We start from the raw sequence: 18,410 nt of genomic DNA, 5'->3' as shown, positions 1-18,410 counted from the left end.
AATTAATAAGCACTCTGTGGGGAAAGAATTTGAAACTATGTAAATATATTCTTTCTCGCAAAAATTCTACTGCCTTACTGATTGATAACAGTATGGACTGGGGGTTTCTTATTTTTTCAGTGAGTGACAATTTGTTGCTATGATTGTTTATTGACTATTATTTACTATCATTTATTTTGATGCTTGAATGACCCCAGTGACTGATTCTACCCAGGCCTGGGGCAGGGAAGTCAAAGATGGGCCTAGACTATCTAATTGTGCTGGAAACAAGGAAGCACTCAAAGGATGATGGAGACAGATCAGACAGACACAGAAGGGGCTTGAAGGGGCTCCCAATGGCCAAATTTATGACCCATTTTCCTATAGTGCAATCATTATTTTTATTACCTTTCTCTTAATTCTATTTTAATTTTCTCTCTTCTCCAAACTTCAAAAAAAAAAAAAAAAAAAAAGCCCTCTAGAAGGAGTCCTAAGGTATTACCAGTAACAGGAGAATTGCTCCATTATCTTTGCTTTTCATACTCCTCTGATGAACTCACAGTATTGTGATTATTTCTTGAATTCACTCTATTGGATTGTGGGCCTGTAGCATCTTTTTTTTTTTTTTTTTTTTGCTTTTTCCTTGAAAGTCAACTTAGATGTGAAGCCAGGCTGTCACCAGAAAGCCCTCCTTCCTTTTTTTGCTCCCCCCAGTTGGAGAACAAAGAACAACTGTGAAGGGAGCAGATGACTCAGAATCCACACGCCCTTCACATTTTCTCTCCCCATAGGCAGGACTACACAGGAAGCCAAATCCTACCCAGCAGTTTTCCTCATAAGCACAGAATGGGAAAGGAGGTCGATGAACTGACTCTTTAATGCAGCCGTACTAAGCAGCCTTACACATCTGCCTCACTGTCAGCAGAGTCAGGAAGTATCCAAACTTGGCAGGGGTTCCCTGCCCTCTGCCACTATTGCCCTCTGTTTCTTTCTTTTCCCCAAGCTCACCAGGTTTTCCAAACTCTTCTTCCAATTGATGTGTTAGTATAGGTACTTTCTGACAGATAGTCCTGAAAATACTATGCAGTTTTTAAAGTGTCTACGTCAACAGCAATTTTTCTACATGAAAAATGGTAAAAAAAAGAGGTTGTCACATTCAGGATAATGCATTATCTATCTTATTTAAAATACTAATACCATAGGATGAATGATAAGAGTTGGCAGAAGCGGATTCAGGGAGTTTATGGAAGAAAGAGAAAGCAGTGCTTCTAGAGAGAAGGGACTCCCATTCATTAAATGACCATGTTGGAAATGATGGGTCAGCTGCCCAATACTAGCATCAGCTGTTTAGTATGAGCAGTTTTGTCCATTTGGATCTTCACTATCAGGTAAATCACAGGGGACTCAACAACAAAGTTACAAAAGTAAACTCTGTGGTGTATTTGTTCATTCAAGTTCACGGCAATACAGTGGACAGAGAAGGGGTGCTCTGAACTACCGTCCTCTGGAGCTTCCTCCCTGACAAGTCAGACAAGATTGCAGATATTCTCATTCCAGGTAGCGTTGCCCACACACACACACACACACACACAGGTGTTGTTTCCTACAAAGTAATTCAACTTGCCAAACCATTATGCTTGATCAGATGTTTTACTTACAAGCCCAAAGTTAGTGTTCTACTTTCCACCACTGTGAGCTCAGCAATAATATAAAAAGCACTGAAAAGTCTGAGTTTCCTGATTTGAGTGTCATTCACTTTTTTTTTTTTTTTTTTTAGTGTAACGCTCTTTCAATTACATTTTCAACTGGAAATGGGTAGGGGTTGGAAGCATACTTTAAAATCAATGAAAATGTACTGGATGATGGAACGAGTGCAGATATCAGTTATCTGTAGCTGTGATGGCTATAAAGGCATCATCCCTCAGCACCCCCGCCCCCGCACAAACTTGTGCTGAACTCAAAGTCAAGGTGTTATCTATATTACTGAAACTATACTGAAGAAATCAATATACTACAGCAACGGTTAAACATTTAGTATGAACACAGGCTTTTTAGGTTTTTTTTTTAAATGAGCCTTATTATGGCAGAGATACAAATGATACTTACTTTGGTGTTAAGGTGCCAAAAAAAAAACCTCTAAGAAATATCTGTATAGATCCATCCTGCTTGAAGCTAGCTTAAAAACAAATCATATCATTTTGAGGGAAAATCATCAGCAGTTTTGCAACTAATAAAAACTTTGACTAAGGGGAGCAAAACAAAACTGTTTGAAGATAAGGGTTAATTTCAGAATTACCTAGGAAGGCGAAACTCACAAAACTAAAAAGAAACTAAACCCGTTGCCTTCCTTGGAAACGCTACAGGGCAGTTCTACTAAAGAGTCGGAATGAACTCCACAGCAATGGGTTAGGTTGGTTTTTTTTGTTTGTTTTTCGTTTTTGGTTTAAGCTTTCTTTAAATTGTAAGAGCAAGGATTTGGATATCTGCCTACTTTAGAACAACTGGTAAAGAAATGGGAAAAGGACTTAAGTTTTTTTTCTACTATATTAATGTTAGTTTGCTGAATCAAGAGAAGGCATTCATCAGTTTTCAAACTCATGGTTGTACTGTTATTTTTCTTCATGGAGGAGGGAGGACACAGAGAAAGAGAGAATGTGTGTGAGAGAGAACTCGAGCACTTAGATCTGGTACTCAGGTGATGCAAAACCTAAATAAAGTGAGTGATTTTAAATTTCAAAGAGTGGCTTTGAAAAGTTAGCCTATTTAGCAGATTTTTTTTTTTTCCTTGCAAGGCACAATTGTAAATACTTTGGCCTCACATGAAAAGACTATGGCAAAGAAAATATTTGAAAGTTGAATGGAGAGAGTTGATCATAGAATCTTATGAGTCATTAAAGGCTCTTAAATCACAAGTGATGAACATGTCTGTGTTATTGTTGAAATAAAGAACAACATCATCAGTCAAAGTTTTTCACTGAGAAAGGCTTTGTCCATTCAGCTGGAAGGCATTTTATTGAAAGTTCCACCAAGAGTCCCCTGGGTAGATTGAAATATTGTACATCTTTGGCAGAATTCTGGACCTCTCAGTGTCCTGACTGCCCAGCATAGCTTGAAAAGTAATGCACTGTTGTGTCCCCAAATGTATGTGAGTCTGGGTTCTAGCGTCAGAGAGGAGGAATTGTCTGCTGTGCGCGGGAGCTGATAAACTCTGTCATTTGCATTCATTTAGCCCTACTTCCTGGAAAACTTAATGCCACAGCAACTTGCCCACCAACCAACAAGATAGTCTAAAAAAAAAAAAAACATTTTAGACATTTTCCTTTTTCCCCAATTGCATTAATTTAAAATGTTCTTTTAGATTTAAAAATGCAGATAGATAGTAGACTTTAAAATTTCTAGTCTTTTTAAAAATTTTTATTGTGCTTTAAGTGAAAGTTTACAAATCAAGTCAGTCTCTCACGGAAAAATTTATATACACCTTGCTATATACTCCCAATTGCTCTCCTCCTAATGAGACAGCACACCCCTTCTCTCCACCCTGTATTCCCATGTTCATTCAGCCAGCTTCTGTCCTCCTCTGCCTTGTCATCTCCCTCCAGACAGGAGCTGCCCACATAGTCTTAAGAAGCTCACTCTTCACCAGTATCATTTTCTATCTTATCGTCCAGTACAATCCTGGTCTGAAGAGTTTGCTTTGGGAATGGTTCCAGTCTTGGGCTTTGGGAATGGTTCCAGTCTTGGGCTTTGGGAATGGTTCCAGTCTTGGGCTTACAGAAGATCTGGGGACCATGATCTCCGGGGTCCGTCTAGTCTCAGTCAGACTATTAAGTCTGGCCTTTTTATGAGAATTTGAAGTCTGCATCCCACTGCTCTCCGGCTCCCTCAGAGATTCTCTGTTGTGTTCCCTGTCAGGGCAGTTATCAGTTGTAGCTGGACACCGTCTAGTTCTCTTGGTTTCAGGCTGATGTAGTCTCTGGTTCAGTGGCCCTTTCTGTCTCTTGGGCTCATAATTACCTTGTGCCTTTTAGTGTTCTTCATTCTCCTTTGCTCCAGGTGGGTTGAGACCCATTGATGCATCATCGATGGCCACTTGCTAGTGTTTAAGACCCCAGATGCCACTCACCAAAGTGGGATGCAGAATGTTTTCTTAATAGATTTTATTATACCAGTTGACCTAGATGTCCCCTGAAACCATGGTCCCCAGACCCCCACCCCTGCTACTCTGGCCTTCAAAGCGTTCAGTTTATTCAGGAAACTTCTTTGCTTTTGGTTTAGTCCAGTGTACTGACCTCACCTGTATTGTGTGTTGTCTTTCCCTTTACCTGAAATAGTTCTTGTCTACTATCTAATTAGTAATACCCTTCTCCCTGTCTCCCTCCCCACTGTCATAACCATCAAAGAATATTTTCTTCCCTGTTTAAACTATTTCTTGAGTTCTTTTTATAATAGTGGTCTTATATAATATTTGTCCTTTTGCAACTAATTTCACTCAGCATAATGCCTTCCAGATTCCTCCATGTTATGAAATGTTTCACAGATTCCTCACTGTTCTTTATCAATGTATAGTATTCCATTGTGTGAATATACCATAATTTATTTATCCATTCATCTGTTGATGGGCACCTTGGTTGCGTCCATCTTTTTGCTATTGTAAACAGTACTGCAGTGAACATGGGTGTGCATTTATCTGTTCATGTGAAGGCTCTTATTTCTTTAGGGATTGCTGGGTCGTATGGTAGTTCTATTTCTAGCTTTTTAAAGAAGTGCCAAATCGATTTCCAAAGTGCTTGTACCATTTTACATCCCCACCAGCAGTGTATAAGTGTTCCAGCCTCTCCACAACCTCTCCAACATTTATTATTTTGTGTTTTTTGGATTAATGCTAGCCTTGTTAATTTTTAGACTTTTTAAGTTAAAAGTAGAGCCTGCTTCCTTGAATTTTCACACTTGAAGTGGCTCAGTCTCCTCATGATGGGTCCCTGTCCCTTCTCTTCTCTAAATAGTTGGTAAAACTTTGAGAAGCATTGCATTCTGTGTTTGTAGCATAGTTTAACTCTTTAAAGCCAATTTGATTTCACTTATTTCCACATCCTTAGAGAAAGCCCCACTGCCACACCACGACCTGACTGCAGACTATATTTAATTTCTCATCAGGGGCTATGAAGCTAACATAGACTGGGAGAAGGGAGAAGGTGACATATTTCCTTACTTTGTATTTGGAGCTGCCTGTTCTGAGGTTGAAATTGACTGTCTGACAGGAGCACACAAGGTAAGCAGTAATACCACCTCATATGACATTTTTAATGGAAATTCTGAGACATACCTTTTAAGCTATCACATTGGCAAATATTTCACAAACTATAATTTTTGTGTCAGCAATCATGTGGAAAACTGATTGCCCTCATACAGTGCTGGGCCTAATTTATTTAAAGTGATTTAACCTTGCCTGAAAAATGTATCAAATGCCCTTACAATGTTCGTACAATTTGAGTTGGTAAATATTATTATTAGGCATTTTTCCTAACTCAACCTGAGGTTGGTGAAGAGGTAAAAAGGTAACCGGGGAAAACTTTTGAAGAAAGTGACCTCAAAGGTGAGTCTTACAGAATTAGCCGAGCAGTACCAGGAAAATGTAGAGGAGGTGGCAGATGGGGGTTTACTATACAGAGAAAACAGCAAAACCAGCTGGCTAGGTCTGGGGACCACCAAGAGTACAATGCAGAAAAGGCAAAGGATAGAATTATGGAGATGAGGCTGGGGAAGGAGTTAAGAATCATGGAGGCCATGTTCCAGACCATTAACACAATTGGAATTTACCTCGTAGGGTGCAACACCAATGGAGAGTTTTTTCAGCAGCAGAAAAGCATGGGCAAATCTGTGACTTAGATAGGTCAATCTAGTGACTGTAGAGGAGGGATCTGAGGAGAAAGCAGGACCTGAACAAGGGGACCACTTTAGAGTCTGCTGCGGTAAACTAAGCAAGAGAAGATGTGAGCCTGAAGGGATAGATTTAAGATGTATTTCAGAAGGAAAACTAATGGAACCTGGTGGTGTAAGGGTGAGTGTGTGAAAAGGAAATATCAATGGTCATTTCTAGCTTGGGTGAGTGGATTCATGTTTCATTCAGTTTTATTTTTTCAGAGCCTGGCCCAGTGCCTGGCACATAATAGGTGGTCAATAAATGGTTGCTGAATTAATAAATTTTAGCTTAATTTGTAGCACTACTAATATTATATTATTATAATAATTATATACCACAAATTTACTTTTTTGTACTACTAACATTTATATACTTTGCAGTTAGCAAAAACCTTTCTGGTATGTTATCTTGTTAATCTTTATAACAACTCCATGAGCTAGGTATTATCATTGTTATTGCCATTTTACAGATAAGGAGACTGAGGCTCAAAGAGGTTAAATGGCCAGATCAAAGTTACAATTAGTAAGTGGTGGCACTGAGACTAAAAATTGTTGACTCTAAATTGCATAATCTTTTCACTATACCACAGTGATTCTAGGTTTTGAACAAAGTGAAATATAAACTACCCCAAATGGCAAATCATTACTGATTTGTTCATAATATACCAATACATAAAGATAGCTTATGGAAGAGTTGGGTATAATGGATTTCCATATGTGGTAGGACATCCTTGTCATTCTGCCCTTCTAGCCAGAGAAAGCCACAGATCTTCTATTCTTATTTCTTCTGGCAATAAAATAATTCTCACAAACATAAACATATTAAAACCTTCTAGAAAGCACACTGTGGCTTTCTAGAAGAGGGACATATTAGTCTAGGCCTGAGGGAAAGGAGGCTGCTGCCAAGTCAGTATCTTAATAAAAATTTGGAACTTGACCCAAAGTCTCGTCTACTAGAACAGTAGTTTAGATCTGTTCAGCACCCATATACTGAGCACTGGGAATACCTTCTCCCAGGCTACAAAGTCAAATAAGATATAGCTTTTGCTCCTGAGGTGCTCATGGTCAGAGAGGGAAGCAAGTTGTTGTAGCAAGTAGTTACGAGTATGCACTTTGAATGCTTAAGACAGGCCTATATAGTCAGTTAACCATGCATTAGCTAGGTGACCTTGGTATAGTGACATATACTCTCTAAGCCTTTTTTTTTTCATCCGTAAATCAGAGTTTATAGAAATGGAATGGGACACACAGTGATAAGTAGGGGCTAAAGTCCTAGACCCATCAAATCCTGGGATGGGAAACAGGCAAGAAAGCCAGGAGTTCCGCTCTTTCAGGAAAATGGGAACTAAAAGCCACCACCATTGTAGGAGAACAGAGCTTCAATACCTGTAAGAAATAAGGACTGAGGCAGAGCTTCTTGCTCATTCTTCCTGAGTTTGAGAAAACAGCATTTGTTGCCTGGAAACTAGGAAACGGTCCAAGCCAGGAGCAATATTCCTACACACCCAAGAGTCCAGAGCTGCTAACAGAAAATCTGATTCTAAACCAAGGAACTTGGGACAAATTTAAGGCAACCACAAAACTACCAGAACCGAGAAATGGAGGAAAGAAAATAAAAGAAACTCCACTCAGATGAGCTTGCAATCTAAAATTAAAAGCACACAAACTAATGCTGTGAAATACAACAAATAGGAGAATATATTACCAGGGGATGAATATAATAGAGCAAACCAAAGTGACCTTAAGACAAATATGTGTAAGATTTTTTTTTAATACCTGTTTAGAAAAAAAGGGGGGGGGGTATGGAAAAAGTCAGTGACTATGAATCAAGAACTAGTACATATTAAAAGAACCAGTAAAAATATCCTGATGGTTAAAAAATATTCATTGAACTTACAAAACTTTAGACAAGACCCAGTCAAAAATAATTGGTGAATTGAAAAATCATACGGAGGAATTTACTTAGCCCAGAAGAGTACAAAGATGAAAATTATGAAAGAGAAATAAGAGACATAAAGGACAAACTGATACTCCCAGGCATATATCTGATAGGCATTTCAGAAGTAAAAAATAAGGGAATGGCAGAGAGATGGTAGCTGAGAGTTTTCTAACACTGAAAGATATTGGTCTTAAAATTCAAAGGGCACACCAAGTGCTGAGCAGGATACATAAAGATATATACCCATCTAAACACATTGTGATGATACATGAAAGACAAAGATAAAATATTAAAAAGCCGCCAGTGATAAAAGGCAAACTACTTATAAAAGAATGACACCAGACTTCTCTTCAGCAGCACAGCTGTCACAAAACAATACAGTAATTAATATCTTCAAAAGGATGAGAGAAAATGATTGTCAACCTAGATTTCCATACCCTTTTCTGACAGAAACTTACAGTGTTTTTCAACTATAAACTTTCACAAAGAAAATTATCAAATAACCAGAGGGAAAGAATAGGTTTTACGAAGCAAAGTTCTGAAGGAAAAAAAAAAAGTACTAAAATCTCTTATGTGGGTGCTTGTATGGATTCAATGCTATGCTAAGTATAAATGTGTTAGCAATATCTCTTACACATAGTGAATACTCAATGAATGGCATTTATTCATTAACCCTCCTTGGAAACTCTTTTGGGCAGTTCTACTCTGTCCTATAGGGTTGCTATGAGATGGAATCGACTCAACAGCAGTGGGTTCTTTTGGTTTTTATTCATTAACCCTGAGGCTAAAGATAACCCCTGCCACTATGCGACATCCCTAGGACATTTTATATTTAACATGTTTTCATTGTACAAGTTACATCTTCTAAAACTCTTCCATATTATTATTTTTGGTATACTTACTTCCAGTGCTTTTCCATATACTTTTACAAATTGATTTTCATTTTTGTACATAGTTTCCTAGCCTTTTTTTTTTTACTTGATGTGCTGCTATCATAACCATTTGCCCACATTATTACTTAATCTTCATAACCATTATTTTAGATCACTATATAATATTAAGGAGCCTTTGCGATGCCATGCTTAAAGTGATTGACTGTTAATGGAAAGGTTGGTGGTTCAAAACCATCATCCACTCCGTGGTAGAAAGATGTGGCAGTCTGCTTCCATAGAGATTGACAGCCTTGGAAATCCTGTGGGGTCACTATGAGTCAGGATCAACTCAATGACAGTGAGTTTTTTTTTTATATATAATATTAAGACCAACGAAGGTGAGACTTGAAACTTCTATTTTATAGGAAGATGGACTAGGTACTTATAAACATGTAAAATTTTTGTTAGAATCCACATCAACAATTTCATAATCAATACTTAGCCAATAATTTCTAAATTTTATTTAAGAAATATATTTTAACTGACATTATTTGATATTTTATAAGACCCTTACCAAGAGTAGAACTTTTCTGTGATGTTTTCTGATCCCCTTTTAACTCCGGAATAAGAAAGTATTCTTGTTGCTCATAAAATGAAGCACGTACCATAACACCTGTTTCTTTTCAATTCTGTATAGAACATTAGAACTGACATTGTCATGGATGCTTCTTTCAGTATAAATCCTGCTGTGGACATAGGACAGGTATGTGCATACTTTCTTCTCTGGTATCCATGAGTTAATATGTGGATGTTCCATATACTAATCATATAATATTTTACCTTTTCTGGATACAGGTTGAGAGACACAATTCTCTTTCTTCTGTTTTCTAGGTGTCTCTAAATAGTTTGCTCTATTAGCTTAAATTATTTCCCGTCTTTCTTCTTCTTTTTTTTTTTTTACCCATAATAGTATGGGCAAATTGAATTGAATTTTATTTATTCATTAAACAAACATTTATGGATTATATTACATAGTTGTAGGCCTGACCCAAGAACCACTGAATCAAATGGGGCCCAGGAATCTGTGTTTTCAATAAGTCTCCCAGGAGTGAGTGGTACCCACTGGTAGATAATGGGAACCGTTGACTGATGACTGACTGGCTAAAGGCAAGGATATGAGTTAGGAACTTGTTACAAACAGGCAAGAGATGGCAGAGGCATAAACTAGGGCAATGGAAGTAGGAATGAGGTAGAAGATACAGATGTTCAGAAATACTTATGAGGTAAAATCGACAATTGGCAGTGGTTGGTGGGAGGAGGCAGTAGTTGAGAGAAGGGAAGGAATACAAATGGGACCCGAATTTCTGTCATGGAAACCTATGTGAGTGGTAATCCCAGGGACTGAAATTTCAAGTAAAGAAGGAAGTGCACTTAAAATTAAAAGGTAAGATTGAGTTCAGTTTATTCTGTTGACTTTGGGGTGCCTGGGGGAGAGCCAGGTGAAGGTATCAAGAAGAAAGTTGGATTTCAAGTCCAAAATTCAAAGCCTGGGCTGTTGATGTAGATTTTGGAATGATCCTCAGAGAAGTGGTACTTGAAACCACATGAGAATCCATGATCACTTTACAGAGTGTGTGTGTGTGTGTGTGTGCGTGTGCATGTGTGTGTGTGTGTGTGAATGGGCCAATGGTGAAAGCTTGGGGCCTTAACTCCTAAGTGAAATATTTCACAATTGTACTCATTAAAATTTTAAATATAAGCAAAATGTTTTACCATGTCACAAATATGAACAAAGAAAATGTTTGAAAGTTTATTTCAGCATACCATGCAAATTTCTATCATTAATTCTTCCTGAGCCTCCTTTTCAGAGGACTAAATTCTATTCAAAGACCACTAAATTAAAAATTCTATCAGATTGTGTTAGAATTTAGTCCTTGTAATCAGGGAAAGAAGGGGAATGATGCTGGGATATGAATCTACTGGTAAAGAAATTGGCTGGGGCATTCTCTCTTAAGGGAGAAGATCCAAGACCTTGATCACCAACCTTAGACCTTGAAAGAAAGCCTGCTAACTGGACAAGTGACATTGGGGTGAATGAACCTGATTCCCAAAGATGGGAGATGGGAGAATTGGACATCTGTTTCTAAAATCGCTACTATGCCAATGGTTTATCTGGGACCGTTAAATATTAGTATTATTTGTTTTTACAGGCAAGTCTAGGCATTTTTCTAAAGAATTTTACCCAAGAATATCAGAAAGACATTACTTGCATCTGCAACTAGGATATGGAGATCCAGAGAGACCTGGACTCCAAAGCAAGTCAGTTGCTTACAGGAACTACATTTTTAGATGTTACTTGGAAATTCACAGTACATCATGAAAAAGCAAGGCTCATTTATTTCTCTGTCTCAGGTTGAAGGGGCATTTACTCAAGGCCTTGGACTTTATACCCTAGAGGAGCTGAAATATTCACCTGATGGGGTCCTATACACCCGGGGTCCGAGGCAGTACAAAATTCCTTCAATTACCGATATCCCAGAGAAGCTTCATGTGTCCCTGTTGACCCCAACCCAAAATCCAATAGCAATCTACTCCTCCAAGGTAAGCATCTAAGGCCAGTCTTCATATAACTTGTCACCTATAAATTTCTCTTAATGACTGAATAAACCAAACTCCCTATCAGAACACAAATCATATTAAGGAACTCTCTGAGATTATAGCCTGGAGAGAAATAGATATGAAAAATATGAAAGAGAATACATAAGGGGGAAACTGCATTAAGATAATGCCAAGGTGGACAGAGTAATTCACAGCTGGCAGCTACGATAATTAGTCCCTCACGGGGGTATTTCTAGCACCAGGACACCCATTTCAGTGTCTGGAAGCCCTTGAAGTCTTTTGATGAAACACAGAAGCCATATTGGTGCCCTTTTGCAGAATCTTGGGAGGTTTCTTGTCTTTGTGATGCCGGCCAACACCAGAGAAGTCAGCCATACACTTCTCATGCCTGACTCAGAGGGATGCATTTGAGCCAGTACTCAAATAAAAAGATAAATCGGAATCATTTCATATCCCCTCACAGTTCAGCTCCTCTCCCCCTCATGTGACAATAGGTGCTGAAACAGAAAGCCAGTCCTACATCTTTATTGCTTATTCCTCCATTTCTCCCAAACCCCCGTGTGATGCACAAAGGGACCCTCTGCCCCTCCTCAGCACCTCCAATGTGAAGCCATGGCTCCACTATCCCAAGCCGAGCTCAGAGATGTCATTGTACACAAATCTCAACCCATTTTGTAATATAATCAATTCTTTCTGTCTATGGATGATTTGATTCATCACCACATCTGACTTTCCACGAATTTCTCTTTACTCCCTCCTGTCTAAAGCCAATTATACTGCCTTTTCTCAGGAATATTTATGTTGTTCATTATCTCTGCTTAAGGCAACTGAGAGTTTTATGTAATTACAGGCAGTCCCCAGATTATGAACCAGTTCCATTCCTAAGACTGTCTTTAAGTTGAATTTATACATAAGTCAGAATGTTTAGGTAAGGTTTATATGTAATGTAAGTTAGCCAAATGTTTGTCTTAGTATATAGTATATACATTTCTATGCATAAAAAAAGTTAAAGAAGTACTTCCATATATACTAAAACATCTTTAACATAATACAGTAATAATAATAATAATGTTTTTATGCAAGTTGCAAAGTAGCACCCTTTTAATTATAAATCCTTGTATGTACCTTGAATTTTTAATTTGATAAGCTTTATGAGGTTTGGTTCATACCTATAGGTTGTATGTAAGTCAGACATTCATAACCCTGCCTGCCTGTACCTAAATGTCACATAAGGGGGTTGAGACCTGAGATTCTATTTTAATATGAGTGGAGCTTGGGGAGTTACAGCCTTGGAGAATCTCGTTGTTAGTTGCCATTGAGTCAATTTCAACTCATGGCGACCCCATGCATGCAGAGTAGAACTGACTGTTCCATAAAGTTGTCAAGGCTGTGATTTTTCAGAAGCAGATCACCAGGCCTGTCTTCTGAGGGACCTATGGGTGGTCTTGAACAGACAACCTTTTGACTAGTAGTTGAAAACTTAACCTTTTGCATCACCCAATTACTAGGAGAACCTAGTCTTCCATTTTTCATGATTTTGTTGTTGTTGTTGTTTCAAGTTTTAAAGACTGACATGGCCAGATGGACATGTTTATCTTAATCTCTAGTCTATGTTGAATATGTTGGCACAAAGAGGCTGGACTTAATCATACCCTTTTGATAACATCTACAGAATTGACCATTGTTTGTGATGTAGCAACATATCAACGCACACACAGTTATGGTCCTGTTCTGGTTCTCTGAGCTTATAATTTCAAGCCTAATGCCTCTGGATAGTGTTTCACTTAAACTGGTTGACACAGCTTATAGCCCACTCACTTCTCATCCCTTTAATCTGGCCTCTGCTCTCACCACGCCACTAAAACAGTTGTCCCCAAGATCCCCAATGACCTCTTTGCTGCTGGATTCATTGGGCTCTCTTTGGCCCATAACCCTCTAGACTTTTCCGTGGATTCATCACAGCTGACCACTCCCTCCTTCTTAAAACACTCTTATTCCTTGGTTTCTGAGATGTCTTACCCTCCTAAATTTCTCCCTCTCTCTTGGGATTCTCTTTCTTTGTTTTGATTTTTGGTGATGATTGGTTTGTCGGTTGATTTTTGCAAGTGCTTATTTATCTGCTCATCCTTAAATGTTGATGTTCCTAGTGACTCTGCCCTGGACCTCTTTGGCTTTTATCCTGGGGATTCACTAGGTAATCCACTAGTAAATATCTATAAGCACCTTGAAGGTAAGGCCGATGTCACTCACCCTGTGTCCTCAATCCAGTGGCTAAACACAGTATGCACTTAATAAATATTTGATAGGTTGATGGAGCTTTTCTATCTCTAATCAAATCAAATCTAGCTGGCTCCAGACCCACTCCATCAGTGCCCTGAAATTCATCATCTTCTACAAAAGTGTAAAGCTCAATATGCTGTACTTTTTGGAGAAAGATAAGTGATCATCCTTTCTTTTACCTTTCTCCTGTCCCATGGGTAAAATTTCTCAAAGAGTTTTGCAACCTGCAGTTCACTGTCCTTTAGAGGATCATAAAGTTAATTTACCACCATTTTTTAATTGAGTAGAAGAGAGTACAGTAACATAGAAAATATCAAAATGTTTCACACATAATAAGGAGAGGGATCAATTTCTTAACTGTGTAGGGTTGTGTGTGTGTGTATGCATCTGTACATGCATGCTGAACACATGAGTGAACTAGTAGACAGTATAATATATATATCTTACAGTTGATTGGCCAAAAAAGTGAGAAACATTTCTCTGAAGTGTCCACATCCTATAACCAAGGTCAAGTGTGAATCCTAGTACAGTTTATCTCATAAACAACATAGCACGATATATATTCTTCTTCTGCAGCCCTAACAAGCATCATGAACTTAAATCCATTCCAAAACAAGTTTAGGAAGAAGCCATCTTTTCATTTTAATAGTGTCATAAAAGGCTAGGCAACTCAAAAGTTTGGGGCTTGTATTTTCCCTTAAATTTTTTCCTCTTTTAAACAGATTTCATCAAAATAAAAACTATATTTTTTTATATATAATTAAAATGTATCATGATATATTTTGTCAGAATCTAATTTGATAGCATCAAAATATTCTATTTCAGGAAATGCATAGTTTTAATGGGAAACGGGTCATGGGAACTCTAGACTAGCTGTAGAATCCTATGAATTCTACAAATGTGTCTAAGGTTGGACCACTGCAGATTCTCATCAGGCCTGTAGAGGTGACTCGTGATTCTCACACTCTACCCTCTCCCCGCGGTTTACAAGAGGGACAGCTAGGAACCTTTTTCAGATCCTAGAAATAAAGGTATTAGTAGTTGTAGAATCTCTCTTCCAATGGTTGCGGCCTTTTGAGACCCAGGAGTATAACTTAAAAGACAATGGTCTGTCTGGAAGTAACTTGGGAGTGTGTCACCTTGTCAGTTTCAGGACCACACAGGGAAAAGGCCGTAATGATGTTTTACAACACTCTCTCTCAATGGTTTACTTTTTTAGGTGTTCATTTTTCAACCAAGACACATATAGGTAACAGAAACCTCTTGACCCAGCACAACATATGCTATTCTGTTCCAGTTTCCTCCTCCTCCCCACCCATCTAGGCCATAGATGGAGAGGAGGGAGGGGAACTTCATTGGAGAAATAGGATTATCAACTTTCTTGTAGAACTTGTTCTTTTGCCCTGGGTGGTGTAATATCTTCTCTCTGAGAGTTCTTGGCACCCTGGGACTCTTCATTTATGTGTGCAAATGGACTGGGCTTTATTACCTGTCTTGGTTGCTGGGCTTCTCCCCGAGTCTAGCACTCACAGGTCTAAATACCCAAATTACATAGCGGCTACATACCAACTGGGGCAAAGGAGGAGAGCCTTCTAAGGCAATAAGGGAGCACCCTGCATACTAGAGACAGGAGGACACCTGCAATATTTCTCATCATGGAGAAATCACCATGTAACTTGGATATTACTTGAGTTATCAGAATAAAAGTCAGGGGTATCAGCAAATATTACTACCTGTAGAGGAAATAGTATTTCCATATCTGAAGAAGAATGTGTCTAGAGAGGGGATGAGTCATAATCAACTATAGAAAATGGGTCTCAAAGAGGAAAGACTTGGTTATGTAGACGCAGCCTTGTCCAGAGGAGAGAAATGCTGAATCAGATTAGTACGTGGCTTAAACTGTAACCTTGCAAGTCCGACTGAATACGGTCCAGTCCCAGCTCCAGTGCTCACTAGCTGTTGGGCCTTGGGCAGTTACCCAACTGCTCTAAGTCCTAGATTCCTCATCTAAAATGGGGACAGTAGCAGTGCCCACCTCACAGAGATGTTGTGAGGATTAAAGGATGCAATCCAGGCAAAGGGCTTGGCAGAGAGTCTGCACATGGTAAACTGATGAAAAGTGTAGGCCGTTGATAGCATTTACGTTGTTATCACTAATAACCACACTCATCATAGACAGGTATTTACTCATTCATTTATTCATTTGATAAATACTTACATCAAGTACCTGCTATATGGGGGTTTGGAACCCTGTTATTGGCCAAGTAGTGGCATATTTCATTAAGTTTCTCTATGGCTGGAATGAAATATCACTTAATATATTTCTGTCTAACTCTGAGCCCACTGAGGAGCCCATAGTTTGGCTTCCCCGTAGATCTGCCTGCAGGAAGAGCATACCAGCCTGGCAATGGGACCATTCCTCTCTGCACAGTTTAGTTTCTCCTTGTAAGTTAATGTAATGGGTCTGGTTTATATATCAATCTCTGGGGAGTTCGATTAGTGTTCCAGGGGCCAATCAACTCTAGAGCCCTAATACAGTTAGACTTCTTTTTGCCTGGTGAGCTAAGGTTTAGATTCCAGACTATAATTAATGCCACCCTACAGGGCCTGTTTGACCTGAAGTCTCATTGCCTTGTGATGCCTCTCAACCCTGGAAACTCTTGTATGCAGGCAGCCAAGGCATGGTAGCAAAAGTCCTGGCTATGGACTCTGAAGACCTTGAACTGAGCTCCAGTTCAACCACATTCAGCCACCTGACCTTGAGCAGGACACTCTGAGTGCAGGAGCCCTTATTGTTCCAGGATTCTTGAAAGAATCCAATAATCTATGTGGCCATGTATTGGCAGTGCCATGCGGAAGGCAGGTATAAGAATCACAAGGTTAGGATCCCTGTTGCCCATCTCCAGCATTCTAGCCAGCTCCTATTTTGGGGGCTGGGAAGGGAAGCACCTGTGTACCAGCCTGACTGCCAGGACCTGCCAGTTGATAAGGGCAGAAGGCAGGAGCCTGCCAATTGGTCACTGCTATAAGACAAGACTGAACAAGTATAGGTGGAGTAATTAGCTACCTGCTGATGTCATTCGAAGGCTCTTGAAGCCTCCTTGAGGCAAAATAACTATCCCAACTGCCTGCCAATTCCCAGCGTTAGTTGCTGCTTCAGGGATCCTAGATGTGTTACATGAATTAAGGCATGATTGATCTGTTAAGGCAAGAGATTAGCTACAAAAGACATTAATAGGAAGAAGTTATATAATCCACAGTAAAAACCATTTGATAGCTTCTCCTTGTACTGATAATAAAACACAAAATTACTAACGTGGTTTCCAAAGCCCTGCATGGTCTAGCCCCTGTCTACCTTTTCCAGGTCGACTTGTGTCACGATTACTGCGCTCCAGCCACACAGCCCTTCTTTCCACCCCTTGAGTAAGCCCAGCTTTTCCCTTTGTCAGGGCCTTTTCATATGCCACCCCCTGCTCAGGATTTCCCCTCCCTCCCACATCTGACAGGCACAACTCTTCTGTCTCATAGCACCTGTTATTCTTCCTTTGTTGCCCTTCCCCCCACTCTAAGTATACATTTGTGTGCTTGCATATCTACTCATTGTGTCCCTCACCCACATGAATCTAAGCTCAGCTGGGACAGGGGCCATGTGGGTTTTGGTCACCACTGCAGCGCTGGAGCAAACAATTAAGCACTTAACTAGTGGTCAAAAGGTTGGGGGCTCAAACCCACCCAGAAGTGCCTCGGAAGACAGGCCTGGTGATCTGCTTCTGAAAGGTCACAGCAGTGAAAACCCCATGGACCATCTCACTCTGACATTACTGGCACTAACCAAAAAAATAGAAAATAACAAATGTTGGGGAGGTTGTGGGATATTAGAACTCTTATGCACTGCTGGTGGAAATGTAAAAGGGTACAACCACTATGGATAATGATATGGTGCTCCTTTAAAAAGCTAGAAATAAAAATACCATGTGCTCCAGCACTCTCACACCTAGGAATATATCCTAGAGAAATGAGCTTTACAAGAATAGACAAACGCACACTGCCTTAGTCATCCAGTGCTGCTGTAACAGAAATACCACAAGTGGATGGCTTTAACAAAGAGAAATTTATTTATTCACAGAAAGTAGGTTAGAAGTCCAAATTCACGGCGTCAGCTCCAGGGGAAGGAAAGCTTTCTCTGTTGGCCTTCTCATCAGTCTTTCCCCGGACTAGGAGCTCCTCTGTGCAGGGACCCTGGGTTGAAAGAATGCACTCTGCTCCCAGCACTGCTTTCTTGGTGGTATGAGGTCCCCCCACCCCTCCACCCTCCAACCCCCCACCCCTCCACCCCCACGCCAGGCTTCTGCTTGCTTCCCTTTCATCTCTTGAGAAACAAAAAGTGGTACAGGCCACACCCCAGGGAAACTCCCTTTACATTAGATCAAGGATGTGACCTGGATAAGAGTGTTACAATCCCACCCTAATCCTAAGAAAAAAAAATCCTATTTAACATAAAATTACAATCACAAAATGGAGGACAACCACACAATACGGGGAATTATGGTCTAAACAAGTTGACACATATTTTGGGGGGGGACACAATTCAATCCATGACACATACCCATGTTCACTGCAGTATTATTCACAATAGGAAAAAGATGGAAACAACCTAAGTGCCACCAACAGAAGAAAGGACAAACAAATTATGGTACATACACACAATGGAATATTACACAACAGTAAAGAACAATGATGAATCCATGAAACATCTCACAATGTGGATGAATCTGGAGGGCATTTTGCTGAGTGAAGTAAAT

The 18,410-nt window shown here is 39.5% G+C and overlaps 1 protein-coding gene across 2 annotated transcripts in view; it reads left to right on the top strand.

Annotated features, from left to right (window-relative positions):
* The window catches only part of LOC100662726 (aldehyde oxidase 3-like), a 98,830-nt gene that overhangs the window by 72,316 nt on the left and 8,104 nt on the right, over window positions 1–18,410 (top strand). For both annotated transcript variants that reach the window (XM_064286338.1, NM_001303259.1), the window contains 3 exon segments: window positions 5,134–5,248; window positions 9,407–9,472; window positions 11,122–11,310. In XM_064286338.1, coding sequence (XP_064142408.1) covers window positions 5,134–5,248; window positions 9,407–9,472; window positions 11,122–11,310 — 370 coding nt within the window.

This window comes from Loxodonta africana, chromosome 6 (genome assembly GCF_030014295.1).
Source record: "Loxodonta africana isolate mLoxAfr1 chromosome 6, mLoxAfr1.hap2, whole genome shotgun sequence".
Lineage (NCBI taxonomy): Eukaryota > Metazoa > Chordata > Mammalia > Proboscidea > Elephantidae > Loxodonta > Loxodonta africana.
The sequence above is the reverse complement of the archived record's forward strand: the minus strand, read 5'-3'. Positions and strand labels throughout refer to the sequence as shown.